The sequence below is a fragment of the Pelodiscus sinensis genome, chromosome 1 (assembly GCF_052426305.1).
Source record: "Pelodiscus sinensis isolate ZL-2025 chromosome 1, ASM5242630v1, whole genome shotgun sequence".
NCBI classification, from domain to species: domain Eukaryota; kingdom Metazoa; phylum Chordata; order Testudines; family Trionychidae; genus Pelodiscus; species Pelodiscus sinensis.
In genome coordinates this window covers 240,034,799-240,054,319 of record NC_143052.1, presented here as the reverse complement: position 1 = coordinate 240,054,319, position 19,521 = coordinate 240,034,799, and the positions used below count along the sequence as shown (strand labels likewise).

Sequence of the window (19,521 nt, the reverse complement as noted above, 5' to 3'; positions counted from 1 at the left end):
GTGATTTGTTGGTAGTCATACAGATTTTTGGTATCAGAATCACAGAGAAAAGCCAGACATCGTGGCTCTCAATTCTGTGCTTCAGTTAAGGGACATTCTTTCACTCCCAGCAAATACCCACCATGTACTTTTAAAATGTGTGCAATTTTTATTCCAACTCTTCCTGTACTTTCAACGTGATGTTTGACATTTCACTACAAATAATTGATTTTTGATAAGAATTAGTTTGGGAGAAATATATTAGTTATTCTGTTTACAATTCACAAGTTAAAACTGAATATTAACTAATTAATTAAAGAAGAATAGCTCTTACGTTAATGAAAAATATTTTGTTAGTCAAAGTATTCTGCTGTCTTCAGGGAGCAATAATTTGCATTTTTTCAACTCTCCCTATAGTGGCTGATATTTTTAAATTAAATGGCAAGGACCGAAACGAGATAGAATTGTTACTCATGCAAAGCAAAAAAAGTTAATTTGAATAACATTTTATTAGGGCTGTTGATTAATCACAGTTAACTCACAATTAATTTTTAAAATGAATTGCAATTAATCAAACTATTAAACAATGGAATACCAATTAAAATGTATTAAATATTTTGGATGCTTTTCTACATTTTCATATAATGACTTCTTTTACAAAGTATAATACAAAGTGTACAGTGCTCACTTTATATTATTTTTATTACAAATGTTTGCACTGTAAAAATGATAAAGAAAAAACCATATTGTATTTTTCATTTCACCTCATGCAAGCATGATAGTGCATTCCCTTTATTTTGAAAGTGTAACTTACAAATGTAGACTTTTTTGTTACAAAATTGCATTCTAAAACAAAACAACACAAACCTTTACAGCCTACAAGTTCACTCACTCCTACTTCTTGTTCAGCCAGTCTCTAAGACAACAAGGTTGCTTACATTTATAGGAGATACTGCTGCCTGCTTCTTAATTTATAAGGTCACTTGAAAGTGGGAACAGGCACTTGCATAGCACTTTTGTAACTGCTGTTGCATGGTATTTACATACTAGAAATGCTAAATATTCCTATGCCTCTTCATGCTCTGGCCACCATTTCAGAAGACATGCTCATTAAATAAAATGCATAAATTAATAATGCATAACTCCTTGAAATAAATAATGCATAACTCATTGAAAGAGCAACACTCTGTTGTGCAAACTACAGTACCTGAACTACTAAAAAATAAAATCAGCCTTCTGCTAGCCGCATCTGATTCAGAGGATGAAAATGAACATGCGCCAGTCTGCTCTGCTTTGGTTTATTATTGAACAGAACCCATCATCAGCATTTCTTCTCAAATGGTAGTTGAAACATGAAGGGACATATGAATCTTTAGCCAATCTGGCAGGTAAATATCTTCTGACGTAAGCTACAATAGTGCCATGCTAACACCTGTTCTCACTTTAATGTGACATTGTAAATGAGCGGGCAGCATTATTTTCTGCAAATTATAATCAAACTTGTTTGACCAATCGAGTGAACAAGAAGTAGGACTGAGTGGACATGTAGGCTCTAAAGAGGTACATTGTTTTACTTTTGAAAACAGTTTTTTATGCATAAGTCTACATTTGAAAGCTCAACTTTCATGATAAAGAGGTTGTACTACAATACTTGTATGAGGTGAATTGAAAAATATTTTTTCTTTTTTTTACAGCACAAATATTTGCAATCAAACTAAATATAAAGTGAGCCCTGCACACTTCATGTTCTGTGCTGTAATTGAAATTGTGAGGGGGAAAGAGCTCTGGGGGTGCAGACTAAGGGATCAGACTGGAGATGAGGGTTTTGGGAGGGTCCAGACTGGGGGATGGGGTCAAGGGATTCAAATGTGTGTGGAGGCTGTGGGTTGAGGCAGAGGATTGAGAGGTGGAAGGGGATGAGGGCTCTAGGGTGTGGCTGGGGATGAGGGGTTCAGGGGATGGGAAGGGGCATTAGGCTGAGACATGGAGTTGGAGTGCAGGGTGAGAGCTCTGGGGTAGGGCCAAGGGCTTGTGAGCTTGGCCCAAAATGACACAGTAAAGGAGCCTCAGGCTGGCAGAATAAGTGGACTCAGTGGCAACTCAGCATATCAGATGACCTCCCAAGGGGTCCAAGCTGTCACAATTAGATATTATCTAAAATTTTACAAACGTTATAAATAAACAAACTCCACAACCCTGTTCTTCAGAAGCATTTTTATGAACATGAAGAAAAAGCCTAGGAAAGCATAGGGGGATAAATTCCATCAGCGAAATCACCCTACCCTGGCTCCATTCAATTTGGAGATGGATTTTGAGGGGCTTCTGCAAATTCTCTATCATATATTGCTGCTTGGCGTTAGTTTATCTTATCTATTTATCTCAAAGTTAGGTCTGCACAGAGGAAGAGGAGTTGATCAGAGAGAATAATCTATGGCCCCTTCTCAGAGCTCCATACGGAAAGTCAGAGAGGTTCTAGCCATTTTCTTCCTATAATCTTCATCAAATTTCACATTCTGTGCTATTGTGAAATGGTTCTTCCAGTCCCCAACAGTCCCTATAATACAGCAAAAGCAAAGAGATAGTCACCATTAGAAGGAATACGTCCACTTTATCCCAAGTCCTGAAATCCATTATCACTAACACAAACGATTGAAATGAAGAGTTAATTCAAAACAAACTGGGAGGAAGATGAGACAATTCTAAAAACAAAACAAAACCTCCAAAATCCAACAACCCACCCCCAAAACAAACAAAAAACAAAACAAACCCAAACAGCAGCACTATAACAGGTGAGCTACAACCTTACAATAGAATGATCAATACCTGTGAGAAATCATGCTCAATCATGCTCAATGACTGCTCAATCATGCTCAATGACTGCTCTACAATCATTGAGAAGCCTGGGAAAATTATAGAGACTGTACGGGGGGAGAGGGGGAGGTAAAGGGCTTCTGCAGGGAAGACTCTGAGTCTAAGGAGCTGGAAACGTCTTTGGAGAAATCCAGACAGAATTTGGACCTAGAAATTTTTGCAGCCCTACAAGCCAGCGGCCAGAGGACTAAGCTCCAGCAAGGAAGAGCTGGGAGAAGGAACTGGGGGTATGTCTATACTACCCCGCTAGTTCGAACTAGCGGGGTAATGTAGTCATACCGCACTTGCAAATGAAGCCCGGGATTTGAATTTCCCGGGCTTCATTTGCATAAGCCGGGCGCTGCCATTTTTAAATCCCGGCTAGTTCGAACCCCGTGCCGCGCGGCTACACGCGGCACGGAGTAGCTAGTTCGGATTAGGCGAACTAGCTGTACTCCTCGTGGAATGAGGAGTACAGCTAGTTCGGATTAGGAAGCCTAATCCGAACTAGCTACTCCGTGCCGCATGTAGCTGCGCGGCACGGGGTTCGAACTAGCCGGGATTTAAAAATGGCGGTGCCTGGCTTATGCAAATGAAGCCTGGGAAATTCAAATCCCAGGCTTCATTTGCAAGTGCGGTATGCCTACATTACCCTCCTAGTTCGAATTAGGAGGGTAGTGTAGACATACCCTGGGAGAACTAACAAGCTATGACTGTGAGATAAGACACCAGAGCTAAGTACTGACTGTTGGTTCATAATGGACTTTATTTTTTGACAGGAAGGATTGTTAGGAACTGATTTTGTTATTAAAGCAGTCACAGGTTGTGGTGGTGGGGAGATGTTATCCACAGGAAAGCCTATATGCAGTTCTTAAGGGGCCTGCAAGAGGGTATTAAAGGGGCAGCATGTCTGCAAAGTGAAACCAAGTCACACTGCTACAAGCACCTTTTCTCATGAATGGGGAGATTGAATGGTCCATTACTGCTGGAGGTTGAAAAGTGTAGTTTGCCATGGGGTTGTCCTTCATTATCTCAAATGAGGTGTGGTAGATAATTTTATCTAGAATCTCATTCTCCAAGTCCTTCTCCAGGAACTGTAACACCTTTTGGATTTCTCGCTTTGGATCCTGTGGAAACAGTAAAATTGGATAAGAAACCAACTCAGGAAGAGGAAACATCAGATACAGGAAAAGGTGGTGATGAAGTGTGAAAATCATGCTACCTATCACTGTGGGGTGGGTGATGGAGAAATTAGATCAAATGGGGACCCACCTGGTGTTAACTTTGTTGTGGGAAACTCATACCTGTTGGAAGCAAGGATGGCAATAATAGAGCACTATAAGCCTTGAGTCACCTCCTAACCTCCTTTAGATCTTCATAGAAGAGGTAGAGAATCCGGTGGTTCTCTTTAGCTTCCCACCATCCTTTTACATGATCATACCAACACCCCCAAAGCACTGAAAGAGAAGGAGAGTAAGAAGTAATCAGCAAGTAGAAATGTCTGGTCTATCCAGCTATCCTAGTTACTTATATAGCCCCCATAACTGGAATATCTGAACACTTAATCTTTAATGTATTTATCCTCAGTATCCTCAGAGTCCCTGATTAGTAGGGGTATTTTATAGGTGGGAAGCTGAGGAGGGGGCGTCCTTTACATTGAGGTGTGGGAGGAAAACCAAAAACCCATGGCATTTACTCGCAGAGTCAGGATACTCAGATTCTGGCTTTTGATTATAGGGTGTAACAGGTTGTGATTCATCACTGTGGTGTCTACTGCTGGTTTCTTTGGGAATTAGCTCTTCAGACTTGGAGTATATTCTGTTGGCTGGCATCTTGCCTTCAGTTTTCTATCTCCTGGACTGGTTTTGGCCCAGTCCTACGGCATATTCCCACTCTCTGGGACCCTCCCCTTCCAGCCTTGCCTTAGTGACCGACTGCCAGTCATCATCTAGCCCAGGCCTGGGGAAAATATGGCCCATGGGCCACATCTGGCCCCCCCAAGCGGGAAGGCCCAGGCAGGCTCCCCTGCTTGCCCTGCAGCCAAGTGCACCGTACTGAAATGCATCTGCCCCAGGTTTTGTTTCTATTTTAAAACTGGAGGGGAGCGAGGAAGTTTCAAGAGCTGCCCCACCCCCAGCACAATCACATTGGCCAGTTTGTCACAATCACCTCCTTTGCCCAAGCTCCCTTCAAGACTCCAGTCTCCCTCCTGCACTCCAGTCCATTATCCCAAGCTCCCCTCTGCACCCAACCTCCATCCCAGAGCCCTCATCTCCTCATTAATATAATGGAAGAGTGCAGCCCTCGACCACTTTCCAAAATCTTGGAGTGGCCCCCCCATCAAAAATTATTGCCCACCCCTGATGTAGCCCCTGCCTCAGGGCAAACTGCAGTCTGAAATGGCCACTCTTCATTGGCAAAGAGATGGACCTGCCACCTTCTGCTGTTCTGGCTGCCTCCCTGCAGCCCTGGTACCTGTCAGATCTTCTGTATCTGTCCTGCAGCCTGGGAGTTGGGGCAGGCCAGAGTTCTCCTGCTTTGCCTGCCTTTCCCCAGCAATGCTCTGACTCAGGTACCCTCTCTGCATCCCCAGACAGCCAGGTCTCTCCTGCTCCACAGCTTGAGCAAGAGTGTCCCGTTTCTCTCCTCTCCAGGAGCCTCTATTTATGCAGCCACAGCTGGGCTCTAATTGGCTGTTATATGAGGCAGCGGCTTGCTCCAGAGTACATCATCAGTGTTAGGTTTAACCCTTATTACGGCCAATGCGAGGCAGACATCCCATCGCAAAGGGCTAAATATACGCATGTAGACATTCCCACTTAGGCTCTGAAACCCAGTGTGTGTATATGTGTGTGTGTGAGGTGGGGTATATAGACATACACTGATATATAGAGAGACTGAGGACTTAGAATCATAGTATACTAGAACTAGAAGGGACCTCAAGAGATCATCAAGTCCAGTCCTCTGCCACCATGGCAGGACCAAGCACGGTCTATATCATCCCTGATAGATGTCCGTCCAACCTGCTTTTAAATATCTCCAGTGATGGAGATTCTACAACTTCCTTAGGCAATTTATTCCAGTGTTTAACTACCCTGACAGTTAGGAAGTTTTTACTAATGTCCAACCTAAACCTCCCGTGCTGCAGTTTAAACCTATTGCTTCTTGTCCTATCCTCAGAGACCAAGGAGAACAATTTTTCCCCCCCCCTTCCCTGTGACACCCTTTTAGATATCTGAAAACTGCTATCATGTCCCCTCTCAGTCTTCTCTTTTCCAAACTAAACAAGCTGAATTCCTTCAACCTTGCCTCAGAGCTCATGTTTTCTAGACCTTTTGTCATTTTTGTTGCTCTTCTCTGGACCTTCTCCAACTTCTCCACATCTTTTTTGAAATATGGTGCCCAGAACTGGACACAATACTCTAAGGCTACGTCTACACTGGCCCCTTCTCCGGAAGAGGCATGCTAATTTTGAACTTTGGAATAGGGAAATCCGCGGGGGATTTAAATATCCCCCGCGGGATTTAAATAAACGTGGCCGCCGCTTTTTTTCCGGCTTGGGGAAAAGCCGGAAAAGAGCGTCTAGACTGGCGCGATCCTCCGGAATAAAGCCCTTTTCCGGAGGATCTCTTATTCCTACTTGCAAGTAGGCAGCCACGTTTATTTAAATCCCGCGGGAGATATTTAAATCCCCCGTGGATTTCCCTATTCCAAAGTTCAAAATTAGCATGCCTCTTCCGGAGAAGGGGCCAGTGTAGATGTAGACTAACTGAGGCCTAATCAGGTAGAGTAGAGTGGAAGAATGACTTCTCATGTCTTGCTCACAACACTCCTGTTAATGTATCCCAGAATCATGTTTGCTTTTTTTTAAAACAGTTTCATAACTGTCTACTAATGTTTAATTTGTGGTCCACTATGATCTCTATACCCTTTCTGCAGTACTCCTTCCTAGACAGTCTCTTCCCATCCTGAATGTGTGAAAATGATTGTTGCTTTCTAAGTGGACTATTTTGCATTTGCCCTTATTAAACTTCACCCTATTTACCTCAGACCATTTCTCCAGTTTATCCAGATCATTTTGAATTATGACCCTATCCTCCAAAACAGTTGCAACCCCTCCCAACCTGGTATCATCTGCAAAATTAATAAGCAATCTCTCTGTGCCAATATCTAAATTGTTGATTAAGATATTGAACAGAACTGGCCCAAAACAGACCACTGTGAAACTCCACTTGTTATGCCCTTCCAGCAGGATTGTGAACCATTAATAATTTCTCTCTGAGAATGGTTATGCAGCCAGTATGCACCTATTTTATAATACTTCCATCTAAGTTGTATATGCCTAGTTTATTGATAAGAAGGTCATGCGAGGCCATATCAAATGCTTTACTAAAGTCTAGGTATACCACATCTACTGCTTCTCTCTTATCTACAAGCCTTGTTATCCTATCAAAGATAACTATCAGATTGGTTTGACATGATTTGTTCTTTATAAATCCATGCTGGATGTTACCTATCACCTTATTTTCTTCCAGATGTTTGCAGATTAATTCCTTAATTATCCGCTGCATTATCTTTCCTGGCACAGAAGTTAAACTGACTGGTCTGTAGTTTCCTGGGTTGTTCTTATTTTCCTTTTTTTAGATGGGCACTATATGTTCCCTTTTCCGGTCTTCTGGATTCTCTCCCGACTTCCATGATTTTTCAAAGATGATAGCTAACGGCTCAGATACTTTTTTTTGTCAGCTCCTTGGGTATTCTAGGATGCATTTCATCAGGCCATGGTGACTTGAAGACATCTAACTTTTCTAAGTAATTTTTAACTTGTTCTTTTTTTATTTTAACTTCCAAACCTACTCCATTTCCACTAGCATTCATTATGTTAGGCATTCCTTCATCAGAAGACCAAAACAAAGAAGTCATTAAGCACTTATCAACACTACAAGGTACGGCACATCAAGCCGGGATGTCAACTTATTGTGCACCAGCTTGCCACATAATAATGTCCTTTGTAGGCACTTGTAGTCATAAGTGAGGCTGCACTCTGGGACCTCTGGAGTGCTGTAACAACGGCACATTTACATGGGATGTTACTGCATGACAAGCTGCTGTAGTGAGATTCACACTTTTGCTTGCTGTGCAGTGACCTGGCCAAGGTTACAGACTAAGGCTGCACAGAGCTCAGACTAACACCCTATGTACTTGGCCAGCCTTCCTCTCTGTCTGACTGCTGAGCAAAATGACTTTAATTATAAAATATTAGTAAAAGGATATCTAAAATTTTAAACAGGAATTTATGGGTGTTGATGAGCATGGAGGGGAATAGGAGAGGGAGGAGCTCCCTGGAGTGAGAATATGAAGAAAGGAAACATTTGAGTGTTAGTAAAAGACACCAGGATAGAACAGAGTTCCTTCTGGAATGTTTGGAGTACATTTCTTTGTAGTACATCATCAGTGTTGGGTTCAGAACAATGGATAGAGGCTTGAAAGAAACAACCTCACAAACAAATAACATAAATAAATAGCGTAAATTATATGAACAGGATGTTGCACAAATGGTTCTATTTACCTTGTCCAGCCATGAATTTCTCTAAAAACTCCTCCCAGGTTCCTGGCTCAGGCATATTTTTATTCATCCTGTGGAAATGGTAGTATGACACCAGGTTGTCTTTGGCATTTCTTGCCACATAGATTATCTAGATTGGATGTGAAATCAAGAGAGAGAAATAACTATGTTTATTTCACTTTATAGATGTAGACATGTACAGAGGGATCCTGTTGTGTTCTCGCTCAAAAGATGATCATTGAAGCCATAAGGGTTTTATATATAGAAGATACCATTTTCTAAAATCAATTTGTTGTTGAATTAAATTCCTTCACTCTCATACAGAAACTATATTACAGGGAAGATGGGCCTCTAGATTTCAGCCGCAATCCTACTGAGTTTTCAATTCATAGCCAAATAAAGTAGATTTGTGCCCCACTTTCCCCTCGTTACCTTACACTTTTGCTCCCAGAAGGAAGGAGGCACCAGTTGTACAGGGAGATGAGTTTTTAGTGTTCTTGGGGAGGGCATCAATTCTGCTAATTCCAGGCCTGCAAAACATTTTGTAGGAATTCAGTGTCCTTGTATCTAAGCTTCTCTACTTTGTCACCATCATGTCTGGGATTTTGATTTGATTTTCTAGGAAATGCTAGTTTGTATCAGTTACATATCCAATTCTACCTTACTGCAACCCCTCCAGAGAAGCATTGTGTAACAACTTGGCTCATCCATCAGTATCCTTGAGAGTTCCCTACATTCTTGAGGAAGAATAGTGAATGCTAATTCACATTAAGTTTCTTTTTTTCTAGCTTTCTTGGGATACCATCTGAATCCCCTGGGGCAATGGTGAACATTGACTCATCTTCCCTGATGGGCCTTTTCCCATTACAGTAGTCAGTGAATTTCCATTTTACTTGTAGAAGATTATTTCATTTTAGATAGGGTGACCTGATTGTCTTAGTTTTTCCCTTTGACAGTTTGAATGGGAGGCAGTGAGGGTTTTTATTTTTAAATGAGGATTCAGGATGTGTGCATGTGAGAGTTCTGTCTCGTTGCTCTATTCCCTTTGAATAAAATGAGTATTTTACAGGAAATAATGTGTTGGAAGAAAACAGTATTTATTTTCACTATTTTCTCCTAGTCCCAACTCAATGACAGTATTTTCAATCCTAAACTTCAGAGTCGCATATTTAACAAAAATTCTTCCATTTCTCTCATCACTGTACTCTCCTAATGTAAGTTTTCTGTTCTTACATTAATTTCTACACTTTTGTCTTCATCTCTTCTCTCCTCCCCTGCCTTCTTTCTCAGTCCTTCCTCTTTGACCTCTCTTCTTTCCCCCCAAAACAGGTTTCCTGTTATCCCTCTATGCCCTGACATTCATGTGTGGGGGAGGTGAGAAGAAGTACAGCTGCTAATTCCCAGTCTGAGAAAATTTCTTTGACTGTATACTAGGGAGGATTGACTTGAGGACTCCTGGCAATGGAAAACCTTGTTGAAGAGCTCCTGCTAATAAACCCGAACAATCATACGATCTGTGTAGAGATCTCTCCAGATAGCATGACAAATGGAATGGAGATTTCTTGGAAAATTGGCATTACAATGGATACAATGGATAACATTTTCCATTATTCAGTAAACAAAACTTTATTCCATAATTTTGGACAAAAATCGTGTCCTGTTTTTGTTACACTTACCATTTGTATCAGAGCTGAAAGGTACAGGCAGAACCCACTCAATGAAAGGGTGTCGCAAATAAGTGGTGGCACGTTTACATTTTTCAGTGTCTCCATCATGTTGGATCATATCCACAATCTCTTGTATCCAGGTTGTACCTGAAAATACTAGAATTTTACAAATTTCCCCCAAATGTGGTTGAAAAGCACATTTCTAAAACAGAAATGGAAGCTTGTTAAAAACACTGGTTGGGTAGTGACCACATTCAAGGAAGACTGGGGAAGTCACAAAGCTGTTGCTACAAGGTGATGATAGGCATGAGGGTCAGAAAATGAATCAGAGAGAAAATGCAATGGCAGGAAGGGAAATTAAAGCTTTTAGTACTTCTTGAGGAAAAGGCTCTGAGATTACATTCAGGACTGTGTTCTTTTGCCTGGTAGAAATGGTTAAATAGATAAATTAATGAATAAAAACATTGAGTTCAATTGGGATTGTTTATTTGTAGAGTTGAGTTAAAGTCATAATTTCCATCCTGTGGGAAATTCCGAAATTTTGACAGGTTTTTTCATCCTGAACTTGGACAAAAAGTGAAAAACCAAAGCTTCTAATAGAGGAAAAGCTCTGAAAATTTTCAATTTGGAATAACAAAAATGTTCAGTATTCCTGAATTGAAAAAAATTGTTTTGAGTCAATTTGACTTTAAATTGAATCTGGCTGACCGAAAATAAATACTAGCTAGAGAAGACAGACTGAACAACCTGTAGGTTGAAGATTCATCCAAACCTCTTGGCAAATTTAAGCTATGTCTACACTTAAAATATTACAGTGTAGCCCTAAAATACCCCACTGTAGCTCTTCAGCGTAGATACTACAGTGACACAAAAGGTTCTTCCACTGCTGTAGTTAATTCACCTCCCCATGAGATATTAGCTACATCAATGGAATAATTCTTTGTTGATCTAGTACTGTCAACACCAGAGGTTAGGATGGCAGAGTTACATCTCTCAAGGGCATGGTTTTCAAATACCTCTGAGAGATGTAGCTATGCCAATGTAAATTTTCAGCATAAAGGAGTCCTAACTAATGAACTTGAAGAAATCAGGAATGTTTCATACCTGAGTCACTAACAGAAAAACCCAACCCTCCTGCCAAAATCTACCAGCCTTAAGTTCTACCAATTCCCTTTGCTTCATTATAAATTGAATATTTATTTTAATTAGGATTTTGTTAAATTAATACTAATTGTGTGTTACTGACTGTACTTTTACATAAACTAAATTAAACTACTGATTTAATCGTATGGTGTTAGACTATTTACATTGTGTAGGTGGTTAGTTAGGTTTTTTTTCTGCCACGGAAGCTAGAAGTCACTAGACTCAGCCTTCAGCTAGTGGTCCAATTAAAGGCTGATGCTAGTGATTACACAAATCTCAGTCACAAGTCTTGATAAACTTATTGCAAAGTAAGAGTTTCAGTGCAAGCAGATAGTTCTGCCTCAATCCATTTCCACTTTCCTCCATTCCCACATACCTGCTTTTGCATAGGTTGCGATGAGCAGATCGTCAGGTCTGGCTTTGAAGTTCCAAATTTGATCCCACCGGTCACACACTATTTTTGGAAGGAGAATTCCGCCCACTTCATCTGTTTCAGAATGTGTCATGGAGAACGTTAAGCTCAGATCTTTGACCTTGTCCCCAGCCATTATGTACTGCATGAAGAAGAAACAGGTTACCTGTAAACAGGTGTGCTGTAAAGAAGTGCCTGTATATGAATTTACTATTCTAATCTCAGGCAGGAATTCAGTGCATTTAATATGATAGAAGTGTCCACAATTTTCTGACTCAATTGCTCAAAGTTAGGAATAGCTAGATCAATATTTAGGGAGCGTAAACTGCAGTCTAATTTTCAAAGGTGCTAAGTACTTTGCAGTTCCCATTGGTTTAAATAACAGCATCTTTGAAAGTCATGCCATTTACTTAGATGCCAAAAGAGTTTAAAATTCTAGCTTTAGGTACCCATGTTTGAACATTTTCAGCTTTGTATTTACATGTATTCCTTAACGTAAATCAGTGACCTATGAAGGACAGGCACTTGCAAATTACAAACTCCATTAACAATTTGGAGCATAATCCTGAGAGGATTTAAGTACCTAGTTTCTGCTGAAGTCAGTTGAAGACACCTCACAGGACCAGGTCCTTCTTTACTAAAGAAAACAAGTGAAAAAGCTTTGTAAATATGTCAGTGCTCCTACTCATGCTACTGAAAACTAAGTCACATCGGTCCTTTGTAATTCTTCCAATTCTGCACTTTTATCTTCTGGAATAATGTTACTGTGACCTGTAAAATGCATCACCTCAGTCACCCTTTTCAGTGCAATGCAATGGCATCACAGCTGGACATTTCTGAGAAACCTGGAGTTGAAATTGGCTCATTGTTTCTGCTTGTCACAGTCCTCCCACAGAACAGCATGATTAGAAATGGCATGTCTGCTGCAATCCAGTACTCACAAAACAGACCGATGAGGGGTTTTCTGGATTTTGTTTGTTCCTTGCTTCCTTCCACTTCTAGTTTCTTTGCTCCGTCTGGGGAAATGACATGAGTAAAGGTGCTGAGCTTGGAACTACAAAACTGCGAGAAACTTGAAGCTGGAGAATTTCACACATGTGAATGCTTCCTGTCCCTGATGTTGCAGTTCCAGGATGAAAAGTATATGCTGTCTGGGGGCTGTTCTATTTCTAATCCTATACACACCTTCCTTAGTATACGTGCTGTCAACAAAGAAATAGTGTGGGAAATTGTGCACACCTTAAAAAGTCATCTGTAAATGCAGGAATAAGAAGAGGAGGTGACATAGCAACAGCCAATGGCTAGAGAGTTTCTTTGCTTTGCAATGTATACCCCTTTTTAATATCTGGGAGATATGTTGTTAATCATAATGAAAAAAATGTTTACTCACCTATGACACTATTAACACCTGAGATTATTAAAAGAGAAAAAGTTCCAGTGAGGGTAATCTGTACCAAAATTTTAAAAAATTCCCTGATATTTAACCTAATGGCTGTGTCTAGACTGGCAAGTTTTTCTGCAAAAGTACTTGCTTTTGCGGAAAAACTTGCCAGCTGTCTACACTGGCCGCTTGAATTTCCGCAAGAACACTGACTTCCTACTGTCTGAAATCAGTGCTTCTTGCAGAAATACTATGCTTCTCCCATTCGGGCAAAAGTCCTTTTGCGCAAAGCTGTTGCGCAAAAGGGCCAGTGTAGACAGCTCAGATTTGTTTTGTGCAAAAAAGCCCCGATTGCAAAAATGGTGATCGGAGCTTTTTTGCGGAAAAGCGCATCTAGATTGGCACGGACGCTTTCCCGCAAAAAGTGCTTTTGCAGAAAAGCGTCCGTGCCAATCTAGACACTCTTTTCCACAAATGCTTTTAACGGAAATCTTTTCTGTTAAAAGTATTTGTAGAAAATCATGCCAGTCTAGACGTAGCCAATCTGTACATATAATAGCTTAAAGGGAAAATAAGTCTTTTTATGTGTGTTACCATAGCACCAAAGTTAATATGGAGTGATTTTTTAAAAAGTATCTTTAATTTTCACCACTTATTGTAAACTGCCTGTTTACTTTTTGCACTTTATTCATTTTGGACAAGGAGAACTGATTCCATGGCCACTAATTTTTGTTTAAAGGCTGTTTCTAGTCAATTTTATTTCTAGACAATTTCTGATTGTCAGTCAGTAGCATGATGTGCAATATTTTAATCCAAATGTATATTTAAAAGTTTAAACAAGTAATTGCTTTCAGTCATGTATAGTAACATCATGAGAACATTTTCAATACCATTAGATTTTGTCAAATAGTCATTCAACAGGTTGTATTGGGGCATTAAATAGTTGGAAGGAATCTTTTAAGTCCTTTCTTGCCCCACACAGCAGAAATGCTGATTTTTCAACTGAGGAGTTATTTAATACAGGAACATTTTAGAGCCAACACTTATCTTTTGGAATAATGGTAGTAGAGGTTCCTCCTACTACTGCTCCTCCTGAAACCTTCTTCACACAGATTTTTATCATACGGAGAAGAATGCCTCATCTAACTTAGGTGACTTTTCTCCACCATATTAGAGAAGTTATGGTCTTGCTGGCAGTGCCAATTCCACCATTATTACCTTGATTTACAGATGGGCCAGGTAAATGGGTAAATAAGTGCCAGAAATACAGCAATACCTTCTTGACTGCCCTTTTTTGGGTTAGGAAGGAATTTTCCCCCAGGTCAGATTGCAAGAGACCCTGGGATTTTTCCACCTTGGTCTGCAGCATGGATTACTAGCTTGAAGAGGGTAAACTACAGCCCATGTGCTATATCTGGCCTGCAAGATCCTTTGGTCCAGCCCCTGAGCTTCAGGAATGCTAGCTCCTGGCTCTTCCCCTTCTATCACCCCTTCCCTGCAACCTCAGCTCCTCTAGCGCCTGGGCAGTGTGCTCACCACACTGCCCACCCCAATATTCCAGCTGGTGTATCTACAGCTCCATCCTGGTTGCATGTCCACAGTTCTGGCCGAACTACAGGTCTAATGGGCAGCATGTCTGCAGCTCCAGTCAGGTGGCACAGCTGTAGCTTCACCAGCTCCCATGCTCTGGATGGTGCTGTCGGGGCAGACAGCAGGCAGGTTCCAGGGGGCAGTTGGGGTGGGGAGTAGGAGGTGTTGGATAGGAGCAGAGGTCTTGGGAGCTGGTCAGGGGACAGGGTGTGAGGGGTTGGATGGGCAGGGGTCCCAGCGGGGTTGCCAGGGCACAGGAAACTTGGGTTGTTTAATGAAGGGTGGGGAGCAGAGGTATAGGATGGGGGTGAGTACTCCATGGAGGCAGTCAGGAGCAGAAGTGTGGGTTGGATGGGGTTTGGGGTGGGGGCCAGACCATGCTTGGCTGTTTGGGGAGGCACAGCCTCTGTCAAGGGGATCTGGTTGTGAAACAGATTTCTAGAGGTAAGGTGAATCCAGAGTCTGCCTGTCTTTAAGAAATGATGCAATTACATACTCTTTGAATAAGCCTTTCTATCATACAACACTGATAGCATCTACTACACATTAAAGCTTAAGAAATCTAAGACAAAAAAGCTTAAGAAATCTAAGACAAACTTAAGAAATCTAAGACAAAACCCAGAGCTTTTACCGCCTAAAAGAAGTCCCAAGAATCCATGAAATCCAGTAGGGACTTCACTATTACCACTGATTTTGTGTGGAAGACACTCAGGTACTATGGTTATGGGCTGCAGTATAAAACCAGTAAGTAGAAAGAGTTGAAATTCAGCTATCAGAGAGCAGTATTCTATGATTCTATGAAAATGGGGGGAAGGACAGAACAAGAGAGCGAGATGGATACAAAAGACTGAGAGGAGAGGGAAAAGAAGGTGTGGGCAAGAGACTGTGACTGGACGGGCTGGGGTGATCTGGAGGGAGCAAGATAGGGGCAGGAAAAAGGAATGGAGAGGAATAGAATTACAACTTCCCCATCTCAGCAGCTGATAGCAGCTGGCAGAGGATCAAATCTAGCCCCTATCTGGGTGGGGAGGGCTGTATGATAGAGTTGTTTCAGATTAAAATGGTCACACAGAGATTCAGGGGAAAAATAGTTAAACTCAGGAGCCACCCTCCCCCAGTTAAAATATCTTTGATATTTAAGTCAATATTTATTTTTGGGACTCTGACTCAATATTTTTACTCCTAGAAATGTCAATCTTGGAACAGTTTGTTCACAAGCAAACAAGCAAAGAATAGAAGACACTCAAGCAGCAATAATTTTGGTTTTGTTTCCTTGTTCAAATTTACAGTGTAAGGTAATCTCCTTACAACAGTTATATAGCATTATGAGATCCTGTATGGTTTATGGTCTAACAGGGGATATGACATCCTGTTGTTTGTGGCAGCCACATTAGATTTTGTTTGTCTCTCACACACCTGCACCTGGTGGTTTGTTTCTTGGCTGATACTCTCTTCTTTCAGGTTAAATAACCTGAAAGATAATGCCATTAATCCCTGGGATAAACTAACTAAAAAGTGAGCGTACAAAGAAAAATTATGGAGCTGTTTAGTGTTTGTTTCTCCTTTATCATTGCTATGAATTTGAGTAGCCTGTGAACAGAGTGGTGTACCAGGTGTCCTGGAGAGAGGTTAGAAAGCCCTACCCACAGCTTTAAGCTTGCTTTCAGTTTGGTAACTGAATGAGGGATTTCTTCCCATGTGAAATCAGTGGTACTGAGAGGCTGACTGCTGGAGTGTAATCTGTATACCTGGGTCACAATCACTATCCACTCTGCTACTCTCAAAGCAGAGCTTTCTAGTGGACATGCTTCCTTCCCAGGCAGATCTCTAGGGATACGTCTACATTGTGGCGCTATTTCGGGATACTTCCAGTATCCTGAAATATCTGTTCTACATCTTTGAAACAAGCCTGTTATTTTGAAATATAACTGGCTCGCTAGTCCGACGTCTCTGTAAACCTTGTTCCAGGAGGATTAAGGGACATTTTGGAATAGTGGTTTATTTTGAAATTTGGCACTGTGTAGACAGCGCCAAATTATGAAATAAGCTATTTAGAAATTGACTCAAAATAAGCTACGCAATTTGCATAGCTCAAATTGCATAGCTTATTTCGAGCCAAGGGTGCAGAGTATACACACTCTAATACTCCTGATACTCAACATCTTCTTCCCATGTAAAATGGACTGTTTTTTTGTCTGGATAAATATAGCTAAAAATGTGCTTAGCTATTAAAAAAAATAGCCCATTTATCAGAGCTAGTAAGAGTCCATGATGAATTTGCAGTGGGAAAGAGGGGAATGGGGAATTTGGAGTGGGTACCGATATGTAGTGGGGAACATCCTGGGTCAGTCCCTCTTTGACAGAGTGTAAAATTTAGGTCGAGTTAATTTTAAGTTTTGGATTTACTGAGCTTAATGTAAGGCGAATCTTCTCAGCAAAGGAACCATGAGGAGAAGACATAGGTGCCAATTTCCCTTTTAGCTGAGGGGTGCTCAATCCTTCTCCCCACCTCTGCCCTCCCTCCATTCCAGCCCTTCCTCCCAAGCCGTGCCCCCACCCTGCCCCCTTCCACTCTTCCTCCAAGGCTACATCTAGACTGCATCCCTCTGTCAACAGAGGGATGCAAATCAAGCACATCAAAACTGCTAATGAAGCAGGGATTTAAATATCCTGTGCTTCATTAGCATAAACATGGCCACTGCTTTTTTTCAAAATGGAGTTTTTTTGAAAAAAACCCCCGGCAGTCTATATATGCAGATCTGTCGAAAATAAACCCTTTTTCGACAGATCCTGTATTCCTCAAAAAATGAGGTGTTTACAGGATCTGTCGAAAAGGGTTTGTTTTCGACAGATCCGTGTCTTGACTGCCGTTTTTTTTAAAAAAACTCAGTTTCGGAAAAAAGTGGCAGCCATGTTTATGCAAATGAAGCACGGGATATTTAAATCCCTGCTTCATTAGCAATTTCGATATGCCTAATCTACATCTCTCTGTCGACAGAGAGGTGTAGTATAGATACACCCCAAGCCTCTACCTCTGTCCCACCTCATCTCCACCTCCTCCCCTGAGCGTGTCCCATCCTCTCTTCTCCCCCTCCCTCCTGAAGCTTCCTGAATGCTGTGAATCAGCTGTTCATGGAGCTCTAGAAGCACTGCGAGGGTGGAGGAGGAGTTGGTGGGTGGGGCCACTAGTGGGTGAAAGGTGCAAAGGTGAGGGAATCAGAGGGGGGAGCTTGACTGCCAGTGGGTACTTCATATCCCATATTTTTTCCCCATGGGTGCTCCAGCCCTGGAGCACCCCCAGAGATCTATGACCTCTTCTAACCCAGCTGTGTCTTTTTACTCACCTTAGAACTCCTTGTATGTTTACACTACTGGCCAGATTGACAGACAGCAATCGATCCAGTGGGGGTGGGATCAATTTATCAAGTCTAGTGCACTGTGGTACTCCAAGGAGATTTGACAGGAGAGTGTCTCCGATTGACACACTGCAGTGAAGACACCACGGTAAGTAGACCTAAATATGTTGACTTCCAGTTACATTATTCATATAGCTGAAGTGGCATACCTGTAGCGTAAACCTGCCCTTAATGTAGAAAGCCAGAGAACTTGCATTCACCACTTTTCTCTAGTCTTCTATAAATTGTTTTCCCAGGCCCCAACAACTCCCAGTAGACAGAAAAACAGATTTGAGGCATATGATCTTACCTGTATATTTATCTTCATATAGTGTCTCCTTCACCAGGTCAGTGTAGTTCCAGTGGGCAGATCTACCTCCTTTTCCAATCAGCTTTGTTTTGAAGTACTGTAACTGGAGTTTTCAGTAATGTCATCTGACCCCTGTCTTTACATATGTATCTATTTGTACTGGTGCTAGAGTTTCAATTGTTATGCTGGTTTTTTTTGTTTCTCCTGTATGGAAAAATACATGTGTAGCGGGTTTTAAGGGTGCGAGCTCCACACCCCGGATCCCACGGGCTGGGCCGGCGGGGTGGGGTGGGGCTCCACGAACCCACCGCCTTCGGAACGCCCAGTTACCCTGCCCTCCGGGGTTCACGGGCGAGTCCGGGCCCGGGTGCGATCACCCCTCACCCCAAGTAGGGCCGAGGGGGCTCGGCGGACCTGGGCCGGTAACTTCCCGGGCGGCCCCCGGCCGGGGGCCCGACCGGGGTTCTTGAGCCGTCCCTCTAGTCTTTGCCCCCTTGTCTTGCTGTCCCTCTCCGCGGGGAAGGGGAGGGGTGGTGTGTGTGGCCGTCGCCGCCTTGTGGACCTACACTGAGGTCGGGGCGTGGGGGAGTGGGGGACCCGGGCCCGCCCTCACCACCGGGTCCCAGCCCGAGGCCCTAAGTGGGATGGGTGCTTTAAAGCGCTCCCCCCACGGCCGGCGGGGCAGCCGCCCGAAACTCGCCTGCCCACGGGCGCCAGAACGGTCCCGCCTCGGGCTCCTTCCACTCCCGCTGCGCCGGTCCCCCGGGCCGGTGCAGAGTCAAATCACTTACCCCGTCGCAAACGCCGGGCTCGTCCCAGGGCAAGTCTCCAGCTGCCGGGGTCGTCTCCTTTCGTCGCCCGGAAGGCCAGGTGCTTGGGGTGCCGGGAAGCCAGGGTGGCTGCCCGCTCGCTTCCCCCCGCTTGGGCGTCTCGGCGCCCCTGTTATGGGCGCGGGCGGGTGACGTCAGGGGCGTCAGCCCCGCCCCCTCCAGGGTGTTCCCACGCGGCTCTCGCCGGAGCACGCCCACGGCTTCCGCCCTGGGCGCAAACCGGGGCGCCCTCGCCGGACGTCTCCCGGGCGCCCGGGGCTTCCCCCGTTTCCTCCGGCGCGCGCCCGCCCCCGCCTTTGGCCGCGGCGGAGCCACGCCGAGCGGCTTCTGGCCGTCCCTGGCCGCCGCTTTCCGCTGGGGAGGGGGGGCCTCCCCCGCTCCTAGTGCGGACCCTGCTG

General features: G+C 43.1%; 1 protein-coding gene and 1 long non-coding RNA gene across 2 annotated transcripts; both read right to left on the bottom strand.

The window, feature by feature from the left end:
• Window positions 1-1,626: 1,626 nt before the first annotated feature.
• Window positions 1,627-11,754, bottom strand: LOC102452353 (sulfotransferase 1C1-like). The gene is made up of 7 exons (XM_075920619.2): window positions 11,582-11,754; window positions 10,072-10,209; window positions 8,828-8,925; window positions 8,399-8,525; window positions 4,192-4,286; window positions 3,776-3,956; window positions 1,627-2,533 (listed from the first exon to the last, which is right to left on the bottom strand). The coding sequence occupies exons 1-7, from the start codon at window positions 11,751-11,753 to the stop codon at window positions 2,421-2,423; spliced, it is 924 nt and encodes a 307-aa protein (XP_075776734.2). The 5' UTR covers window position 11,754; the 3' UTR covers window positions 1,627-2,420.
• A 446-nt stretch (window positions 11,755-12,200) lies between these two features.
• Window positions 12,201-18,511, bottom strand: LOC149525724 (uncharacterized). Its single transcript, XR_016348788.1, has 3 exons — window positions 18,294-18,511; window positions 12,559-12,633; window positions 12,201-12,254 (listed from the first exon to the last, which is right to left on the bottom strand). It is a non-coding gene; the product is annotated as an uncharacterized LOC149525724 (long non-coding RNA).
• Between the last annotated feature and the right edge of the window lie 1,010 nt (window positions 18,512-19,521).